Below are 19591 nucleotides of genomic sequence, written 5' to 3'. Positions count from 1 at the left end.
CCTCGAGGTTTATACTGCTAGTCGGTGGTGGCGGCGGCATCATCGGTTCCTTATGTAGTAGTGAGAGCACAGTGCTGGCTGTGGCAGCGTCGCTCCAGCCTCCCATACCTTCATCTGACCAGAGGATATTGGGCCTGTTATCATGTCGCCAGCCATTGTTAGCTGAGATGTTCTCGTGCGGTGGTTGAGGCGAGTTATGGCGTCGATGGCGACGGCGGTGGCGGTCACGGAATAGTTGCGCGGGTTGGGGATGGCGGTCGATGTTGAGAGTCTCCAGGGAGCTCGATGCCGAGTAAGAAGGGCTCATCTTAAACCCAGTAGTGCTCTCGTGTGGTGGTTGTTCCTGCGCTTGGAGCACGTCGAAATCGCTGGCCTGCAACAGTGTTCCAAGAAGAGACGCGCCACCTCCAGATCATGACCCTATGTCTAAGAAAAGCGAAAACAGCAGATAAAAGATATATGTATCCTTATTGTGCTAGATGGCATCAGACAAAGGAAAGGTTTGCAAAAATAGAAAGGAGAAAGACTATGGGATCCTTCCATACAAAGAGGGCGGTCTCCTCGCGTTGCAGGTGACCGAACCCGTCCACGTCCAAGGCCAAGAAGTGCTATCAGTTGATGAATACGAGTCCCAGTGTTAAAAAGTGCCACTTTCCATGCCGCAAGGGGATCGGTGTTGCCAGCTCGAGAGATAGATAGCAGTCTACTTCGTTTCTGTACGGGTCTAACGAGATTAGACCGTGCGAAGGAGACAAATTTGGAAACTTGAAATTACAATCAACACATATCAGGAAGTTTGGGACCTGACCATCGGGGGGAAGCTTTCTTAAACGATGTCGATCAACACGAGACACAGGCTGACGAGGTGGATGAGTAGCACTGGAGCCACCGCCGGAGTTAATCGGAGGATATGGTCGAGCACCGCACGAGTTGTGGAGTTGTGGCCGACTTCTGCACAAATATGATCGTTATGAGCAGTTCTCGAAACAATAATGTGCATTATGTCCCAGTTTCACCTCCTCGCGTGGTGAGTAAGGCCGAAAAGGGTCCCGTTCGGGTCCAATGGGATCGACGGCATCTCGTATTTAAATATAGAGAAGCGGCGACGATCCTTCAAGCACGCCAGATGTGGTCGTGCCTCTGTCGGCGGATGTGCAAGGCGACGCTGGTAGATTTGGACAATTCCTTCAACGTCTCCATGGTAGTTAACTGCATACAGCTGGGGGTGTCCCGGATTTGGATGTCTCTCATAACGAGTTCGCCCTTAGCTCACACACATAGATTCGTGGCCCGGATAGAACTCCTGTACCGTAAACAAATTCAGAACTGGAGGACATGGGCTGTTTGTTCATGCTGTCCAGTGTGCAGTACTAGTAGTAGTAGTGAACTTTGAGAGGTGACGAGCCAGTATGCAGTATGGTGCTCACCGCCTTCGTATTCTGCCGCGCAAAAAATAAGTCGCAACTTCTTCTCCAACGGCCTCGACCATCTTCCCCCGCGCCTTATTCCTCCTTCATTCCACCAAGAACGGTCATTATCGGGCAATTCCCGTCTCGAGAATGGCTTCCGCAACAACCCCCGCCGCACAAACGACTCCTCCGTCTCTCTCCCTCCCGCCGTCACAGTTCGCCCGACTCCAACCTCACGCATACCTCCTCGCCCATCTATCACCCCCACCAGCAAGCAATCAGCCTTCCATTCGAGCCAATGGTCGCTCACCGTCCCAGTTTCGCATTACATCCGCCAATACAGGCTCCCTGACGCATACCAACGGCAGCGCTGTGGTGCGAATCGGCGATACGACGGCCGTCTGCGGCGTGAGGGCGGAGATCCTGCCCACCGAAGACATCGCTTCATGGAGCGTATCACGCTCGGAGTTTTCAGCTTCGGATTCAGCGAGGAACAAGCGGCGGAAGTTGTCGGATCCGACACAAAAGCCAACGGAGCAGTCCGCCGACGAGGACGCCGATGATGATGCCGACGAATCCCATATCCATGACCACAGCCTCCTCGTGCCGAACCTCTCCCTGAGTACCGGCTGCGCCCCGGGCTTCATCCCCGGCGCCCCTCCCGCCGCCTTGGCCCAGTCCCTATCGCACCAGATCCTCTCCTTGCTGCATAGCACTCGACTCGTCCGTGCGGAGGACCTGCGCATCTGGTACCAGCCGCCAAACCTGGGGCCGGAGGACCTGGAGCGGCACAACGAGGGTGAGCAGATGGACGTGGACGCACAGCGGGAGGAGATGTCCCAGAAAGACCGCGAAATTAAAGCCTTCTGGGTTCTCTATATCGATGTCATGATCATCTCCCTCGCAGGCAACCCGTTCGATGCTGCCTGGGCGTCGGTCCTGGCCGCTCTGAGGGATACAAAACTCCCGCGGGCGTGGTGGGACGTGGATACCGAGTCGGTGGTGTGCTCGGATGCTGTGGCAGATGCTCGCAGGCTGTCTCTGCGGGGTTTGCCCGTTGCGAGCTCCTTCTGTGTATTCGAAGCCGATGCCGCTGCGGGCTGGAGAGCGGTCATCATCCCAGACGCTGAGGAGGAGCGTAAGATCGAGGCGGATAAGAGACAGGGTATCCAGCGGAGATGGATCCTTGCGGACCCTGACGGATACGAAGAAGGTCTGAGTCAGGAGCGGGTGTGTATCGTCGTCGATAAAGAGCAGGGCGGCAAGGGCAAACTTGTTATCATGAAGATGGAAAAGAATGGCGGATGGGCGCTGGATACTCCGGAGCTGAAACAAGTTGTTGACATATCCGCCACACGGTGGGAGGATCTACGACGCATTCTTGAACAGTGTTGATCATGTTTACTCTTAAATAATTCAAATGCAGCCCATGATACCAATTTGGATTCTTCCCAAGTCTTTCCGGTTTTCCTGAATCAAACCTAAGCCTGACACCTCTAGCAGTACCCTATGCTCATCGCAGAGAATGGAGAAACAAAAGTTGTCTACAATGCATAATATATTATGGCGAAAAGGACCTAAGCAGCCCCTTTTCTAGCACTCCTGCGGAGTCTCTTGGCAGGAGGTTCATCATCCTTCTCGGATTTGCCGACGAAGGACCAGTTTTCGTCGTCCGAGGGCTTCGGTGACCTCTGCAGCCTCTTGCGCTGAGGTATACGTATCGATATGGAAAACAGATCCAGCTGTTTGCTGTCGTCTTTTTCGTCGTTGTCGTTCGGGGTGGAGATCTTGTCTAGGTCTTTCTTGCCCTCCTCTGAGACTTTCTCATTGCCGGCCGGCTCGGGAGATTTTTCAGGGCTCTCTTCCTTTTCATCGGCAGCCTTGCCGGCAAAGAGACGGCTAAAAAATCCAAAGCCTTTAGTGTCTCCATCCTGCTTGTCGTTCTTTTCTTTCTCGTCTCCTTCCTCTTCCTCCGCTTCGCTAAACACCCACATCTCACGAAGCTCGCCTCTCGCCAGCGCAGTACCCCATAGGGACAACAGTACGCCCGGAACGAGATAGAGAAGAGCAGGCTGGGGATGGTCAAAGCATTGCATCACAATAAGCGTAGCCAACATGCCCAAAACATACCCAGCCATGCTAGCTTTGAAGTAAGGCTTGGGGAAGGACCCGGCATCATGATAGGGAGGCTCTAATTCGGGCGTGCGCGGAGTGACCACGCCAGACCAGAAGCGCTCACCCCAGCCCCCGGTAGCGGATTGGTACATAGGCTTGACCAGCTCCTGGGCATTGCCCTCAGCCTGGGCCTTCCGGACACCTTTCTGCTTGTAGTAGAGGAACAGGTCGAACCGAAGGGCCAGCCCAATCATCATACCGGGAATAATGATATCTCCCAGTCCCAACATGGCCAATGAAACGGCATCAGTGGGAGCGCTGGGATCCGCGGGGCGCGGGAAGAGCAGTTTGATGGGAACGTCGAGGTTCTTCGCAACGGTCACCATCAATGGTGTGAAGAAGACAAAGTAAATGTCGTAGAAGAATAAGGAGGACAGGAGGAGAGAGCCTGTTACGAAGCTCGATGGTGACATGAACTGGAGGGTGCCATAGCAGAAGCTGAACCCCAGGAAATTCGTGAGCCACCACGGTTTCGTGACGAAAGTGAAGTAGTAAATCACAGGCAGCGCAATAAGGACGCTAATTAGATCAAGCACCCCGACAGGAGTTTCGACTTTGAGGAGGCGGTGGATATTGATGCGGAGCCTGGCACGCTGGTATATGACACTTCGATACTTCCACAAGGCCACAAGGACGGGTTCCGGCAGGGGAATCGAGCCGAAAATGCCCGGGAACGGGGAGCGACGAACGCTGGGCGTCTCGGAGTCAGAAGACACAAAGACGTGATCCGCTTGTCTCGACTTCCAGAGTTTACCCTTATGACGATATCTCCTGGGGAACACGTAGGACCTCAGAACCGTCAGTCCATCTTTCAGGAAGGCCACGGCGAACACGATGCCCATCTGGGAGAAATAGAAGCCCATGATCTTGTTCAGCAGATCAGCTCCCATGTAGTTGATCACCAAGTACAGGCCACCGAGGGTGAGACCGGCGACCAACGGCATCATCAGTGCATCGCTGGGATCCAGCGCTTCCATCTTTCGGTCGTCCCCATGTTCATCGTCCTCGTCCGCGCCGTCCGACTCATATCCTTCGTCAGTTCGGTGTTTCTTGGGGGGTTCCGCGGCGGAAGAGGGCCTCGACAGCGAGGCATGCGAACCGATATATATCGGGAACAGAGCAGAAACCAGCAGGTGTCCGTAGGTGGGGAGAAGCGGCTTCATGGCGGTGAACTGATAGATCGCCTGTCCCAGGAACTGGGCGAAGGGGCTGATCTCAGCCATGGTGGGCAGTCGAACGAGATCAGAGGGGGGATGGGTAAGTAACCAAGGTCACGAAGCGAAAGCCTGATCAGTCCATGGCCAGGGAGAGGAGGAAGAGATTGATGGTGGTTGTGTTTATGCGAGGAGGTTGCGGGCAGAATGATGTGCTGCTGCCAAGACCGCCTTCCTTCCCGGGTACATTTCCTTCCATCCTGTAGCGCAACTCAACAGGCCGGACAACAGAACATCACCTGTCTACGCATACCTCTCCCTCCACCATGGCTACCGATGTTGCCTTTGACACGAGCATGGTAAGCATGGTACCCCGTGCCATGCGTCTCTGCGAATATCGGCTAATCGTCTGTAGGGCTCGTTCACCGTCGAGCTTTACAATGCGCATGCACCCAAGGTCCGTATCCTGTTCATCGCGCCCACTTCACACGCTGACCTGGTGGCCTCGCTAGACCTGCAAGAACTTCGCGACCCTCGCGCAAAGAGGTTACTACAATGAGGTGATCTTCCACCGCATCATCCCCAACTTCATGGTCCAGACTGGTGATCCTACCGGCACCGGCCGCGGAGGAAGCTCTATCTACGGTGAAAAGTTCGAGGACGAGATCCGCTCGGATCTGAAGCACACCGGGGCTGGAATCTTGAGCATGGCCAATAGCGGTCCGAACACCAACGGGAGTCAATTCTTTATCACGCTGGCCCCTACGCCGTGGCTGGACGGGAAACACACCATCTTCGGTCGGGTCAAGAGTGGGATGCGAGTCATTCAGCGCATGGGCTTGGTGAAAACCAACGGCGAGGATAGACCGGTGGACGAAGTGAAGATCATTCGTGCGCGAGTGGTGGAGGAGGGAGGCGACGAGTGAAGGCGGACGAGGCAGGATCCTTCTACACAGCTCAAGGCGGCTCCGCATGCGAACCGTAACAGGACGGATATTCGATCGCTTCGATATCCATCTTCCTAGTCATCGGGCATGTTTTAGCCATTTCAAGGCCCGGGTCGAGAGACTACTATACAGTCTTGCGCGACCAGCGGTAGTCCGCTCTCTCTGCATAATTTACCATGGCTGGGGGTTCAACCATCGTCCATGGCAGCTTCTGTCTATACTTCTACGGGAGACGACCCTCATCCAGACAACCTGCACGCAACGCAGACAGGTATCGCGAATAGATAGGTAGCGCAATGTATCACTACAAAACGAACTGCTTCCATCAGATGTTTCCATTCCAGAGCAGCAGATACAGAGTGATAAGATACGATCTACCACTCCTCGAAGAGCAGCAGGGCCAGTGAAGGCATGCTGTCAATTAGACGGCGCTGATACGGGGAGAAGACAGACCGCCTGTGCGAGGACCAGGAGTGGTGAGTTGGAGAAGAAGAAGCTCCGGTTGTGCGCGGGAAAAAAGCGGCTTTAAGAGGAGCTCTCACGTGACGGCGGGCGGGTCTGTCGACTAGTATTTCTTCGCTTGTGCCGCCGCGTCTTTTTTCTCCCTCGACATCTTCTCCTTCGAAACGGATGAACCGGTGCTCTCCCCCCATGGGCAGAATCGTCCGTCCAGTGAGCATTGCTACTGCCTGTCATCCTACGTGATGGTCCTTGGAGTATAGTCTTCAGCCATGGAGTCTCTAGCGGAAACGCCATGGGATGTAGTGATTTCGGGCACCGGGCTAGCTCAGTCCCTTTTGGCGCTGTGAGTGCGCCTCCTCCGACAAGCTGTTCCTTATTAACGCCTCGCAGTGCTCTCTCGCGGTCGGGTAAGAACATCCTGCATGTGGACCGAAACCCATACTATGGAGGTTCCGAAGCTGCGTTCAGTCTTGAAGAAGCTGAAGACTGGGCTTCGAAAGTAAATCAAGGTACACACACTCTCCTCCCTAGCATTTCCTGTATTTTACTGACTGGTGTTGATAAGATAGAACCCGAGCACTTCCCTTTTGAAGATGTAACTGTCTACACCCCCGAGGACAACAAGCGTCTGTCGTCCTCGCGCGCATACTCCCTCACTCTGTCTCCCCAGCTCATATACGCCCGATCTCAGTTACTGCCTACCCTGATTTCTTCCAAGGTGTACAAACAGCTGGAGTTCTTGGCGGTGGGGAGTTGGTGGATACACAAAACCCCAGCCAGCACAACGGACAATGATACCGGTACACGTGGATCATTGTATCGGGTGCCCAGTAGCCGTGAGGACATCTTCGCTGATGATTTGATCAGTGTCAAATCGAAGCGGACTCTGATGAGGTTCCTTCGGTCGATTGGCAAGCCGTCACAAGAAGGCGAGCCAAGCCCCGAGGATGATGTACCTGGCATTCCTCTCTCGGAGTATCTGGTTTCCAAATTCCAGGTGCCAGACGAACTCCATGACCCTCTACTGTCCCTCTCCCTGTCCCAATCGTCCCACCATCGTACATCCGCTGCGTATGCAGTTCCTCGTGTCAAGAGGCATCTGTCGTCGATTGGCGTGTTTGGACCTGGCTTCGGAAGTCTACTCGCGAAATGGGGCGGTGGCTCCGAGATCTCCCAAGTAGGCTGCCGTGCCCTCGCTGTGGGCGGTGGGATCTACGTGTTGAACACTGGAATCAAGTCAGTTAAGCCTCCGGGAGAAGACGAGGCTGGTTCCGAAGCACATTCTCAAGTGTGTCTATCAAACGATGTAACGGTTCGATCCAAGTATGTGGTTGGGTCAAACTGGGAGCTTCCTGCACGTGATCAACCTCAGTGCGAAAGAGTCTCGCGCTCGATTACCGTGATCTCGTCGCCACTCGAGAGTCTGTTCCCGGTCACGGCGGAAGGCGGACCGTCGCCCGCTGGAGCTGTTGTAGTGTTTCCCGGAAACACTCTCGGGCAGATAGATGATGCACCGCCAGTCTACCTCTTGGTTCATTCCAGTGAGACTGGTGAGTGCCCTTTAGGACAGAGTAAGTCACCCTCCAGCGTTTTCTCCCCCTTCTCCCGCAAAGACACGCAAGTAGTGCCTTGACTCATATGATGACTATTTCCCAAAATACTTATCTACATTGCCTGTAATCACGTTGATGAACAAACACGGCCTGATCATGAGTCTATCATCCTATTTGATTTAAACCACACTACGTGTTAGCGTGACTTTGCTAACTTTATGCCAGGTGTCGTTTATGGCAGCGTTAGTATCCCGGGTCAAGAAGGGCAGTCCCTCATTGAGGCAGCCGTCAGCAAGCTCCTTGAGTCAACCACAGATGCTGATGCCGAAGTGCTTTGGTCTCTGCGTTACACGCAGTTAGGACGGCTGCACGAAGCATGCTCTAAGCTAACCGTACATCCCAATAATATTCTCTCCTTCCCCGCTCCCTCTCTCGATCTCGCTTTTGATGACTCCGTACTGGATACGGTGAAAGAAGCGTGGCAGATCGTGATGGGCAATGAGGGTGCGGATCATGAGTATATGGTCTTTGAGGATCGAGAGAATCCAGAAGATGAGGAGTGAGACGTAATTGTAGATGAATCTAAATATTCTGCAATAAAATCTATATAACCAGTGTTATGGCATCTCGTAGGGGCAGTGGAATGAACCCTCTAGTAATCCCTAGTATATACTCGGACCTGGCAAGGACAACTGTGGGAAGGTGACAAGGTGACGTCGCGTCGAAGCTTTAATTGGCGTCCTCAACGCAATAACCCCTGTGTACGACTCACTAGCCATCATCAAAGCCCCCGATTACATGTTTTGGTGGGGTATCGTAGACATCCTCCGTCCTCCCTATCATCGCCCCTTGCCTCGCAGCCAAGCAAACCGAATCCAACACAAGACCAACACTTTCTCTCGGGCCCTTGTGTTACCACATTACTCAGTTAAATCAAGGGCGGCCGACTTCTGATATTTGGACCAAATCTTCCCGCCTAGCGGCCATGAGGCTCGCATGCCACGGGATTGGGGTCTGCTTTAGCGTGAAGGTTTAGATCCCGGGGAGTAGGCGCACACGCGCCAATTACGCCGGATGCTATATGAAGGGCTAGACTTGCTGGTTGGCTTGGCTTGGCTTGGTTCTGTCTGGGGTTTGCTCGTGGGTTGGGGGAAGCTTGGAAGTGATAGAGCGACTTCAACCTCCCCTTGGAACCAGACACAGTGCACAGTGTAAGATCAGGCTGTATTGGGCCATATTTTCAGAAATCTGGAGTAAAATTACAATTGCAGAATGTACAGGAACATTTTTGCAAATCTGAATTGGGCAGGCCATATTGGCTCTATGGAGATACAAGGTCATTGGTATGGGCTATTCCCAATGCAGGGGGGCCGGAAACAGTGAAGGGCGGGCATTAGGCTCGGGGGCGTTGTAGTTTGCGGAAAGTTTTCTACCTTGTCCATGGCTAGACGTGCAGAATTCCGCTGATAAGATTGCTTGTTTCGATAGGGATCCGTGGTTGGAATTGTTGGTGGACGAGTATGCCATACTGTAGACCTGCTCGTGGGATACCGCGAGTAGTTGATCCGATGATAGGCTGCGTCAAGGTCGGCCGCGACTATGACACGACACGGTTAGATTAAAGTCATTTCATGGATATATATTGGACGCCAGCGATGACTTCATTCAATATACTGCGTCCTGCGTAAATTAATCTGATCTGCTACGGGGTCGGTGCCAACCGATCATCCGTGATTAATCAACATCCGGGTGTAATCCAACTACGGAGGAGGATATGAAGATCAACCAGCTTTATTTCAATGAGACTCCAACTGTATCATATCTAGTTGGCCACGACTGAGTGGCATGCGGTGGGCACTTCATCCATGCTTAATCTCCAGATGGAGGCCGCATACCCACCCCGATAGGGCTGCGGAAACGAGGAATGGGCCTCGACTCAGGGTTGCGCCCATGTGGTATGCGCGCCAGACACGTTCAAGTCAGTTGCATCCAGGCCAAGGGGCGATATCAACGGGTTCTCAGAAACGGGGTCCATCGGCTACGTTCACCGGGATATGGATCTTAATCTCCCGTTATCTTCGATGGCGTGGGCGGGTTTAATTAAACAAAAGTCTCGCCAATCCACCTCGATAATGGCGGAATATCGCATCATGCTGGACTGAGGACTAGGGCCAAACTATCCGGCCAAGCTCGACGCCGGCGGTATTTTGAGTGTGGTGCAATTACTGCATTACGGTCGTTACGCGGTTGGGCCTGTCGGTTGGTTTGTTCCATCCGAGATGTATCCTCCGGGGGTGCACAGTGCACAAGGGGAGAATCATGGACGAGACAACGGATGGACTGACGGTGACAGGCCACCGTCGGAGATCCTGAGGACCAGGGTTCAGGGCTGAAACGGATCGAGAACCGTACTCATTCCAGAAATGATGGACATGGTTAGAGTTACGGAGTCGTTGGGATGATACCGGTGGTCCGGCACTTTCTCCGTACAACGGAGAAGAGGGGAACAGACGAAACCTACGATGCATCGCATACGGGAGTTGAGGGTTATGGGTGGTTAGACCCTGGAGCGGACCTGTATCAAACGACACGGACAAATGCCGGGACCCTGGGAGCAACGAGGCCGAGTCGAACGAACCTGACCTGAAAGGGGGAGGGAGTATCCATATTTTGCCCCCCCAAAGGGAGAAGAAATAGGGTCTTCAGAGGTGGATATCTTGGCGGACACTACTTCCCTGGCAAGAACTGGGCCTTCTCCGTAATCTCAGTGGCGGTGGAACGGTCCATAGAAAGGGAGAGAACGGCGTTCCGCGGATGGGAGAGTGAAGATCAGGGGGGCCAGATGGGTTGGACAAGCCAATCTGGTGGCATTACACGGGTGACGTACCTGGCGTCTGTTCGCTGCGGGTATCCTGTATGCCAAAAAAAAAAAAAAAGAAAAAAGAAAAAAGGAGGGACTATTGAGTGTGACAGGTGCCAAGTGGGATGAAGCATCCTCCTGCAGAGGTACGGGGGGAGAAGAGGGGAGTCGAAGGGGGATCGACTGGAGAAGGATCTCAAGTGGTGGAAGATATTGGAGGGATATACATGGTAGGGTGAGAGATCTCTCCGGAGTATTCGGACGGAGACAGGGCTGGGATGAAGCCCCTCGTCAGACGGTCTCTGGACTGACGCGTCGTCTGTGTCTGCAGCGGGATGTTTATTATTGGATCGTAGGATGAAGGGGACGGCGAAGAGTTGAGCTGATCTTCGATCCACGACCAGGTGGTGGCTGAGAGAGTATTTGCCACTGAGGCCGTGTCTGGAGGTGAGAAAATAGAACAGGCTGCCTTACTTACGAGTACGAAGGGTGCAGCGTATGATGATTAAGTCGAGGGCGTAGTTGAATGGACGCCTATACTCTGAGTGCTGCGTACGCAGTACGCAGTAGGATCCGAAACGACTAATATTCAGATAAATCACGAACCTCCAGATGGGCGGTGGTCGGAAAGGGACACGCGGCCCGTGGGGCGGAAGCGGCGTCGGTGAGTGGTCGGGAGGGCGGGCAGTCCGCTGATCGCTGGATTATTTTTAAGATGTACGTACAGCGTACGGTGTAGTCGGAGGGTACGCAGACCTGGGTAATTGTCTAGGTGTACTTGTTTCTATCTGTCCTCTGTCTAGGAGAGTTAACTACTCAGTAGGCTTTGAGCAGAGAGTCTTGATGTCAGCGATTCTACGAGATTGAGAGTTACCGCAAACAGCATACTTCATCGTGCCGTATGCGGGTAGAGGAAGCACCGCATACCTCAGAGCCTAGGAGTTCTGTAGTTTGTCTAGTTGGAGTAATCGAGTATTCCCGGATCTATATTTCTAAAGTGTCTATTCTATAGGAGAATTCCTTGGATTTAAGGTGGTTGTCCTGTAGATACGGGTATCGTGGATTGAAAAATACCACATACCCAGTGGGGAACATTAAATTTTTTGGGGATCTGCAAGAGAAATTCAAAATCCCATCCAGAATATTCAAATAAATTGGGGGAGAATAAATTAGGAATCAATCATGCTGTCCTCTTCTTCTTCTTCCTTTTTCCCTTTTTTTCCCTTTTTCTTTCCTGTCTTCCAGGTCCCGACTCTCTCCACTCCCACGGTGGAATCGCCCGTACTGCAAATTACCCGGCTTCATTTGGGAGGAGCTTTGGCCCCAGCCCAACCCGTGGTCCAATCCGTCCATCGTCTCCTGTCTTCATCCTTCTCTCATCCTCGCTCTCCCCTCCGTCACCTTTTACCTTTTACCTTACCACACCTCTCTTCTTCTCTTCTTCCCTTCTTCCTCTTCACACCTCTCCCTCTCTCTACTTCCCCCCCTCACTCTCTCCCCCCCATCCACCTTTCGACCAAAGCCCTGGACCTCGTCCAGTCGTGCTGTCTCCCTCTTCCCCCCTCACACTTTCGTTCATTGATGTTTTTCCTTCCTTCTCCCTTCTAATCCCGGCTCCTTCATGTTGAAACAAGCCGTCAATCCTCCATCCCTCCCCAAGATGCCCATGTTCCGCCTCAAGACCGTCTTTCCCCTCATTGCCCTCTTCTCCATCGGTTTCTTCTTCTTCGCCATCCAGCGCTTCGATAATGCCGCCTTCACGCGCTTCAAACACCCCATTGACCGGGTGACCCAGAATGCCCCCCAGATTCACCTCTCGCAACCCACCGCCGCTCCGCCTCCCTCGCCCGCCTCCAAGACCTGCGAGGTCGACCCCGGCGTCATGCCTCCCTTGCCCTTCACCGAGTGGCTGCCGCGCAAGAACTACACCCGTGCCTACTTCCGTCCGCACCACGTCTCTCCCAAGACCGAATTCAGCTCCCTCGAGGAGGTCGAAGTCCCCGTGCTCCCACCCATGACCGTCCTCGAGCGTGGCATGGTCATCTCCCCCGATAACCAGGAGTCCGCCATGCCTTGTCCCCCCATCATCGACGTGGACGTGGCCGCCGACGACGAGGTCGACGAGACCGACAAGATCCTCTTCGGTTTGGCCACTACCGCCGACCGCCTCGACCGTCTCCTGCCTTCGCTCCTCTACTCCTACGGTAACACCAAGGCCGGCATCATCGTCCTGGTGCCCGAGTCCGACGACGATATCCCCAAGCAGGAGACCTACTTCCGGAACCGGGGCCTGGACCTCACCCTGATCCAGTCTCCCCTCGACTTCACCGCGCGTTACTTCGGTCTGGTGCAGTCCTTCGCCGAGATCATCCGCACCAAGCGGCCCCAGACCACCTGGGTCAGCTTCATCGACGATGACACCTTCTTCCTCTCCCTCCCCACCATCGCCCAGGAGCTGAAGCTCTTCGATGTGAACAAGAAGCATTACATCGGGGCCCTCTCCGAGGCGAGCTGGCAGGTCGACACCTTTGGCCACATCGCCTTCGGTGGCGCCGGTGTCTTCGTCTCCAAGCCCCTTCTCGATGTGCTGGAGAAGTACTACGACGAGTGCCAGTCCTGGGGGGAGCAGCCCGGTGACCAGAAGCTGGGTCAGTGCATCCAGCGCTACGGTGATACTCCTCTGACCCTCTGGCCCTCCCTGTACCAGATGGACATGAAGGGTGAGGTCGATGGGGTCTACGAGTCCGGCCGCAAGATCGAATCCCTCCACCACTGGAACAGTTGGTACTCCAAGGATGTTGTCAAGATGACCACCGTGGCTGCCGCGGCCGGTCGCCGCTCCGTTCTCCGTCGCTGGGTCTTCGACCAGGAGGAAATCATCAACAACTCCACCGGCAAATCCACCCGCACCTTCTGGGTGTTCACCAACGGCTACTCCCTCGTGAAGTACACCTACGACGAGGATACCCCGGATGATGCGATCAACTTCGACCACGCCGAGAAGACATGGGAAGAAGATCCCCGGGGTTACGAGGCCCGTCTGGGTCCGCTCCGCTGGCGGGATCAGGACGGAGTGACCAAGGACCGGTGGCTCCTGCGGGAGGCCTTTGTGGTGGGTGACAACGTGCATCAGTGGTATGTGCGGGAAGAAGACGAGGGCCACAGCGTGATTGAGATTGTCTGGCTCGGACCGAAAGGGGGGGGTGGCGCTGGCGTGAGAGACTACGCCGTCAACCAGTACCGACACCAGTGATTACGGAGTTTCTCGATCAAGTGAGAACACACCACCCAAACCGATGCCGAGGCTGGACCTTGGGATCTGTGGAGACCTTTATTTTTTCTCGATTCTTCTTTTTTTAAACTCTCTTCGCTTCTTGCACATGATTATCATTCCTTCCTTCTTTTGACCCCTTTCTTTTCTGTCTTGTACTCCACCACTACGTCCGCTACGAACAGAGGTCCGGCCGGGATCTCATTCGACCAGGGACCCCTTCGGCATCCATTGTTTTGATTGTTCATTTGCCCGGCGTTGAATTGGCGGAGTCCAGAATGGCGCAGTCAAAGATCGGAACTGGTGGTTTTCAGCGAAGAGCATATGTCTCGTTCGAGACCCTTGATTGATGTGGAACTTCTCACGAGTCGACCGACCTTTCCTTGACCTTGAACTTTTTTTTTTTTTTACCCTTCTACTTTTCTTTTGCCCCTGTCTTTGGGTTTGCTTGCGGAGGTCTTTGATGCATTTGTAAAAATAGAATTTTCCGGCCATGTCCCGGTGGCTGTTGCTTTGGAGATTAGCGCATTTGTGATTATGCCAGAATATTATGAGTTAAGCCCTAGATTAGACGGATGATGGGATTTTAGTTTAATGGAAATTGTTGTCTTGCATCTCGGGTCTAGATAGTGTTGGTTTCAGGGGGGTTTCAGAAAGAATAGGGTTATATGTCTTACACCAAGTGCGTGGTCTTTGCATATTGGGGAGGGAAACCGTTGGATCCTGTAGGTATACTTCATATTCCTTGTCTGGTTCCCTGCATAATTCTACCTCTTGTAGGTTGACTCATTCGTCCTCGATCGATAGACGTGCAGGAAGATCTCCGATACCGGTGTCGTTATTGGACCGAGAGGATCGAGATCTCAGGGCCTGGATCATGATGCTGCAGAGTTCCCGAACGCTGCATGTTGACGAAAGAATCTCATGGACTAATATTCTGTCGACAGATGGATGTGGGGTGGATATTGATTTCCATATGGATGGAACGTGTATAACTAACTACCTCAGGGTCCAACAGACTAAACCGTGACTGCTTCTATTTTGGACGGTGGGACTGCGGCTGGCCGTTGGAATGGGCGCGTTTGGTAAGGAATCCTGATACAGACATTCCGAGGCGATTGCCGGATTGTGACTGGCCGGAAGGATTACGTGGCGGCGATGGGAATGGACGAGAATGCCGGAGAGCGGCACCAATCAGATCGAGGAGGGTGTGCTGTACGTATTGATACTGACCCAAGCTTCCCGGCTGCCAGTAGGGATGTTATCCTTAAGATAAAAAAAAAATCCTACGAGGGTATCTAGAACGGCCTTAATAGCCTCGTAGGATAGTAGTTGATAGGAATAAAGAGGAGGAGGAATCATAGAACGGTCATCTATCTGGTACGTCGGTAATAATACAGGTGCATACGGTAAGATCACCTGACCCACCGCCTTCCCTTCCCGCCACCGACTTCCTCTTCTTCTCCCCTCGTTTCCCTTTCTCTCTTTCCTCTTCTCGTCTCGAACCCAAACCAAACCCTGCGAAGCAAACGCGTTACTCGATTTGGTCATCCTCCCCCCTCAACAGCATCATTCCTCTTTGGGCATCTCTCTTCCCCAGATCCATTCTCCAACTTCTCCCTCTCTCTTCCTCTGCTCCCTCTCTCTTCCTTTAGTCAATCTTCTCCCCCCTAATCTTCCCCCCACGTCATGGCCGACATCACTGCCGTCGGTGAGGAGAACCCGTCTCCTACTCAGGATGACCTGCAGCAGGCCGCCGGGAACGGCGCCGCTGACAACCGCGGGACCAAGCGTTCGCGTATGAGCGCCGACGACGACGACGATGATGATGACAAGCCTGGTCGTGAGCGTAGAAAGATCGAGATCAAGTTCATCCAGGATAAGTCGCGTCGCCACATCACCTTCTCCAAGCGGAAGGCCGGTATCATGAAGAAGGTCCGTCGCGTCTGAGCCCATCGGCTTCCTCCTCGTCACCACCCCACCATCAATTGTCGTCTTCTAACCTCTTCCAGGCCTATGAGTTGTCCGTCCTCACCGGCACTCAGGTTCTCCTCCTCGTCGTGTCCGAGACTGGTCTCGTCTACACCTTCACCACCCCCAAGCTGCAACCGCTCGTCACCAAGGCCGAAGGCAAGAACCTCATCCAAGTAAGTCTCCCGTCAACCCCTTTTCGTCCTCTCCTCTCTCTAATCATCATCCTCAGGCCTGTCTGAATGCTCCCGACCCGGCCACCAGTGAGAACGGGGTCGACGCCCCCGAGGTGCCCGCCGAGGCCCCCGAGGACGTCGCCCACAACAGCGTCAACCCCCAGCAACAGACCATGCCCCGTCCCGCTGGCATGCACCCCGGCTACATGACCAACGAACAGCAGCAGCAGATGGCCTACTACCAGAACCTCCAACAGCAGCAGCAGCAGGCCGGTGGTCAGTACCCCGGTATGCCCGTCGGGAACCGCATGCCCCCTCAGCATCAACCCACCGCGTAGACAGTTCGTCCTCTGTCTACCATCCGCCCTAGGGAGCTGTGGAGTCCAGAGAAGTTGTCGTTCCGCCTCCTCGGTCACTGCCCTGCATACCACTGGCCTTTCTTTGATACCCAACCAATCCAATTGCCACCCATTTGATCCTCTCCACCTCGAGTTCTTTTTTTTGTCTTTTGCCTGTCTTTCGCCGTATATCACCGAGATTCACATACTCGCTCAACAAAATCCGCAAAAAAAGTCATCAGTTCATATCCCTGTCATGTAACCTGTGTATATCATGAGCTGTGGCTCAACCTGGTGCATGTCTCGGGATTGCTGATCTCGGTGTTCGCAACATTCCCCCTGCCTTCGCCTGTGGAAATGCGTTTTATATCAATGAGGAACCCCCGAAAGGGATAAAAAAAAAGAACCGAAAAAAAGGGAGCCACCAACGATGATGAAAACGAAGGATGCGGGCAACTTTGTTCTGGACTCCAAAGAGGCTACTAATTATTTCCTTTTCGTCCATCTCCTAATTATCACCTAGACGACGGTGCGGACGTGGCGGTGTTTCTGGTGCTTTCTTCCTTTTTTTTCCTCTTCCCTTCTTTTCCTTTTATCTTTCCTCCTGGCGAAGTGAGTGGCTTCTGTTGATCTGTGTCATGTGTTCCCCTTTTATCCTTTTATAATTTGTCGTCTGTGACTGCGTTGAATCTCCGTGTTTATGTTTATCCTGATCTCTCCTGTCTCATTTGCGTTGTCGTGTCCCTTTCATCCTTCCGGCCCTGGTCGCTAGGTATCGAGAGGTAGCAGAAGTATATTGTGTTTTCCGCTAGTGATTATGAATCGGCCCTGTGCCTATAGGAAGTATGTGTATGGTCGAGTCCGTCGCGTGCTGGTGATGTAGTATGTAGCGTTTAAGTCTCGAACGTCCTCCGTAGTGGATGTATAATTTGGCAATTTGATTGATTACAACCGACCTGGTCGGCGCTCTAACGTCTACAAACCATCTAAACAAAGGTATCATCGTAGTACATCAGGAGTCTCATCTGCCCGTCCAAACCAGACACGATTCTTAACCCAAGAACAAACAGTCGTGCGGTGTATATATCGAACAGGAAATAACGACGTGGAATCTATCCACGGCCCTCGCGTGAAGCCGGCCCATCTCGGCCGGTCATCCGCGAAAAATACTCAACCCCGGCATGCCAGGCGTCCCTCAACGTGCGCCTCGGGCCAGCGGGCACATCGGGAGGGGACGACGTCGCCGGCGCCGTCGCCGTGGACGCGGACGCGGATTCGCGACGGCCACGGCGATTGCTCGTCCGGAAGGGCTCGTCGGAGCGGTCCTCCTGCGTGCCGTAGCTGACGAGTCGGTCCCGGGCGGCCTCGAAGAACGGGCCGATGGACGAGAGGCGGGTCTGGATCGGGTTGCTTGGGGGAATGGCGTCGTGCAGCACCGGGGCGGAGGTGCGACGCTGTCGGCGGACCTCGTTGATGGAGGGCGGCACCCGGCGCTGCGACGTCCAGTGGATTGAGCCGGGGCGGGGGGCGCCCCCCCGCAGCGAACCGCCGGGGCCGTCTCGGACGAGGGACCCGGTCTTGCTGCGCGGTCGGGGCTTGAAGGGGTCGGTGGCGCGGGGGAACGGGAAGGAGGGAGGGGGGGAGTCGTCGGAGTCGTCCAGCTCGGCCCAGATGGAGGCCGGGTCGACGTCGGCGGAGGTGCGTTGCGGGCCCGCGGGGACTTGGGGGAGGCTGGGGGTGCGTTGATGGGTGGCGTGGCGAGAGGGCGCTCGGAGGAGGGGCTCGCGCTCGCCGGGGAGGGACTCCTCGTCGGAGGGTCGGTGGGGGTACTCGAGGGAGGAGGCGGGGCGGTCCTCGAGGAGGCTCATGCCCGGGCCTAGGGCCGTCTGGGAGGGTCCGCCCACGGTCACGCCGGCGTGGCTGTCGATGACCTCTAACCGCCACGAGAGGCAGAGCACTCCGCTCAGCAGGATGAGGGTCCCGAGGGCGATCAGTCCGGCATGGAGTCCGGCCAGCTGCGACATCTGGCGGAAGTAGATCAGGCCGTCGACGATGGCGATGATGTTGTAGATGCAGAAGACGAAGGGGTAGAGGACGCTGGTGCTGCAGAGTTTCAGGCCCCGGTGGAGGGCGTACAGCTGCAGGAGCGCAATCGCGATCATCGCCAGGACGATGATCCATGACTGCCAGCGGTTGAACTGGTTGACGCGATCCACGATGGTCCGGACCAGCAGTTCCACGGCGGATTTGGCGATGAGGAGGGTATGCGCGGACAGGATGCCGCTGATCAGGCCGTAGCAGAGACCGCGGATGAGGCGGACCCGGCCGTGGGCCATGGGGATGATGTAGGGGTGGTGGACGGCGGCGTGTTTCGACCGAGACGGAGGGGTGAGGTATTTGAGCAGCTTGGACCCGGCGTAGATGACCAGCACCATGATGACGGTCCCCACCATCCAGAGGACGAAGTTGCGACGCTGCAGCAGCTCGAGAAGTTGGTCGAGGGTATGCGCCGGCTCTCCGACGGCGCCGAAGATGGCGATGAGCACGGCCCCGATGCAGACGAGCACGGTGCCGATGAGCGAGTATCTAGTGAACGGTTCCCCGAGGATGAGGGTAGCGAAGATGGTGTTGAAGACCAGGCCGGAAGCTTGCAGGGTGGAGAGCACCGGGAGCGGAAGGGTGGTGATTTGGATGGTGCTGCCGACGATGTTCGAGATGACGAACATCAGCATGCCCACCTGTCGGCTATTAGAGGCGTCCTGGGCGCGTCCAGCGAATGCAGCGGCTTACCTGCCATCGTCGACGTTTGTATGGAGGCCGTCGGAGATCGTTAGGGAACTTCTCGTCCTCGAGGATATGCGACTTGCGCTGGAAGGTGAGCCCGATGGCCTGAAGACTCGTCGAGATCAACCCGATGATCACTCCGACCTGGACGTCGTCAGTCGCACCGTCAGGACCATTCCAGGAATACAATGCATTTACACATACCGCGACACTCCCCTGGGGCGACAGACCACCCAGATTGCCCATCTTGGTGGATTCGTCTGACGCATTGGCCACAGAGGCAGAGAAGATTCAAAGCGAGGGGCGGAGGAGAACACGAGCGAGAGTCGCCATGATGAGTAGCCAGCAGAGGAGAAGCAATATGGAGAAGAAGAAAGAGAAGAAGATTGGGGAAGGGAAGAAGATGGAGGGGGAGAGGAGGAGGAGAGGAAGAAGCTCATGCGGGCGGGAAGATGATGAGATAAGACAAGTCACGCCGTGATCAGCCGATC

General features: G+C 54.7%; 9 protein-coding genes across 9 annotated transcripts; 6 read left to right on the top strand and 3 right to left on the bottom strand.

The window, feature by feature from the left end:
• Positions 1 to 483: 483 nt before the first annotated feature.
• On the bottom strand, positions 484 to 1361 carry BDV59DRAFT_184054 (uncharacterized protein). The gene has a single exon (XM_073690623.1). It carries the CDS (start codon positions 998 to 1000, stop codon positions 827 to 829), a length of 174 nt encoding a protein of 57 aa, XP_073545483.1. The 5' UTR covers positions 1001 to 1361; the 3' UTR covers positions 484 to 826.
• Positions 1362 to 1488: 127 nt separating this feature from the next.
• On the top strand, positions 1489 to 2807 carry BDV59DRAFT_184053 (3' exoribonuclease family protein; the record flags this gene model as incomplete). The annotated part of the gene is made up of 1 exon (XM_073690622.1): positions 1489 to 2807. The coding sequence occupies exon 1, from the start codon at positions 1560 to 1562 to the stop codon at positions 2802 to 2804; it is 1245 nt and encodes a 414-aa protein (XP_073545482.1). The 5' UTR covers positions 1489 to 1559.
• Positions 2808 to 4935, bottom strand: BDV59DRAFT_184052 (aspartic endopeptidase). The gene has a single exon (XM_073690621.1). It carries the CDS (start codon positions 4805 to 4807, stop codon positions 2987 to 2989), a length of 1821 nt encoding a protein of 606 aa, XP_073545481.1. The 5' UTR covers positions 4808 to 4935; the 3' UTR covers positions 2808 to 2986.
• Positions 4936 to 5017: 82 nt separating this feature from the next.
• Positions 5018 to 5961, top strand: cyp1 (putative peptidyl prolyl cis-trans isomerase (CypC)). The gene is made up of 3 exons (XM_073697306.1): positions 5018 to 5097; positions 5154 to 5195; positions 5251 to 5961. Exons 1-3 carry the CDS (start codon positions 5065 to 5067, stop codon positions 5662 to 5664), a joined length of 489 nt encoding a protein of 162 aa, XP_073545480.1. The 5' UTR covers positions 5018 to 5064; the 3' UTR covers positions 5665 to 5961.
• A 253-nt stretch (positions 5962 to 6214) lies between these two features.
• On the top strand, positions 6215 to 8280 carry BDV59DRAFT_184049 (putative Rab geranylgeranyl transferase escort protein). Its single transcript, XM_073690620.1, has 4 exons — positions 6215 to 6490; positions 6538 to 6656; positions 6717 to 7718; positions 7926 to 8280. The coding sequence occupies exons 1-4, from the start codon at positions 6417 to 6419 to the stop codon at positions 8261 to 8263; spliced, it is 1533 nt and encodes a 510-aa protein (XP_073545479.1). The 5' UTR covers positions 6215 to 6416; the 3' UTR covers positions 8264 to 8280.
• A 1112-nt stretch (positions 8281 to 9392) lies between these two features.
• On the top strand, positions 9393 to 9861 carry BDV59DRAFT_90295 (uncharacterized protein). Its single transcript, XM_073697305.1, has one exon. The coding sequence runs from the start codon at positions 9546 to 9548 to the stop codon at positions 9798 to 9800; it is 255 nt and encodes an 84-aa protein (XP_073545478.1). The 5' UTR covers positions 9393 to 9545; the 3' UTR covers positions 9801 to 9861.
• A 1897-nt stretch (positions 9862 to 11758) lies between these two features.
• gfsA (glycosyltransferase family 31 protein) lies at positions 11759 to 14424 on the top strand. The gene has a single exon (XM_073690619.1). The coding sequence runs from the start codon at positions 12182 to 12184 to the stop codon at positions 13811 to 13813; it is 1632 nt and encodes a 543-aa protein (XP_073545477.1). The 5' UTR covers positions 11759 to 12181; the 3' UTR covers positions 13814 to 14424.
• A 1096-nt stretch (positions 14425 to 15520) lies between these two features.
• On the top strand, positions 15521 to 16316 carry BDV59DRAFT_204187 (MADS-box domain-containing protein; the record flags this gene model as incomplete). Its single annotated transcript, XM_073694405.1, has 3 exons — positions 15521 to 15766; positions 15844 to 15978; positions 16035 to 16316. The coding sequence occupies 3 exons, from the start codon at positions 15521 to 15523 to the stop codon at positions 16314 to 16316; spliced, it is 663 nt and encodes a 220-aa protein (XP_073545476.1).
• A 914-nt stretch (positions 16317 to 17230) lies between these two features.
• BDV59DRAFT_184043 (DUF803 domain protein) lies at positions 17231 to 19510 on the bottom strand. The gene is made up of 3 exons (XM_073690618.1): positions 19305 to 19510; positions 19107 to 19244; positions 17231 to 19054 (listed from the first exon to the last, which is right to left on the bottom strand). The coding sequence occupies exons 1-3, from the start codon at positions 19344 to 19346 to the stop codon at positions 17429 to 17431; spliced, it is 1806 nt and encodes a 601-aa protein (XP_073545475.1). The 5' UTR covers positions 19347 to 19510; the 3' UTR covers positions 17231 to 17428.
• Positions 19511 to 19591: the final 81 nt, after the last annotated feature.

This window comes from Aspergillus ambiguus, assembly GCF_047715705.1.
Source record: "Aspergillus ambiguus strain CBS 117.58 unplaced genomic scaffold BDV59scaffold_30, whole genome shotgun sequence".
Lineage (NCBI taxonomy): Eukaryota > Fungi > Ascomycota > Eurotiomycetes > Eurotiales > Aspergillaceae > Aspergillus > Aspergillus ambiguus.
This window is presented reverse-complemented; position numbering and strand designations above follow the sequence as displayed.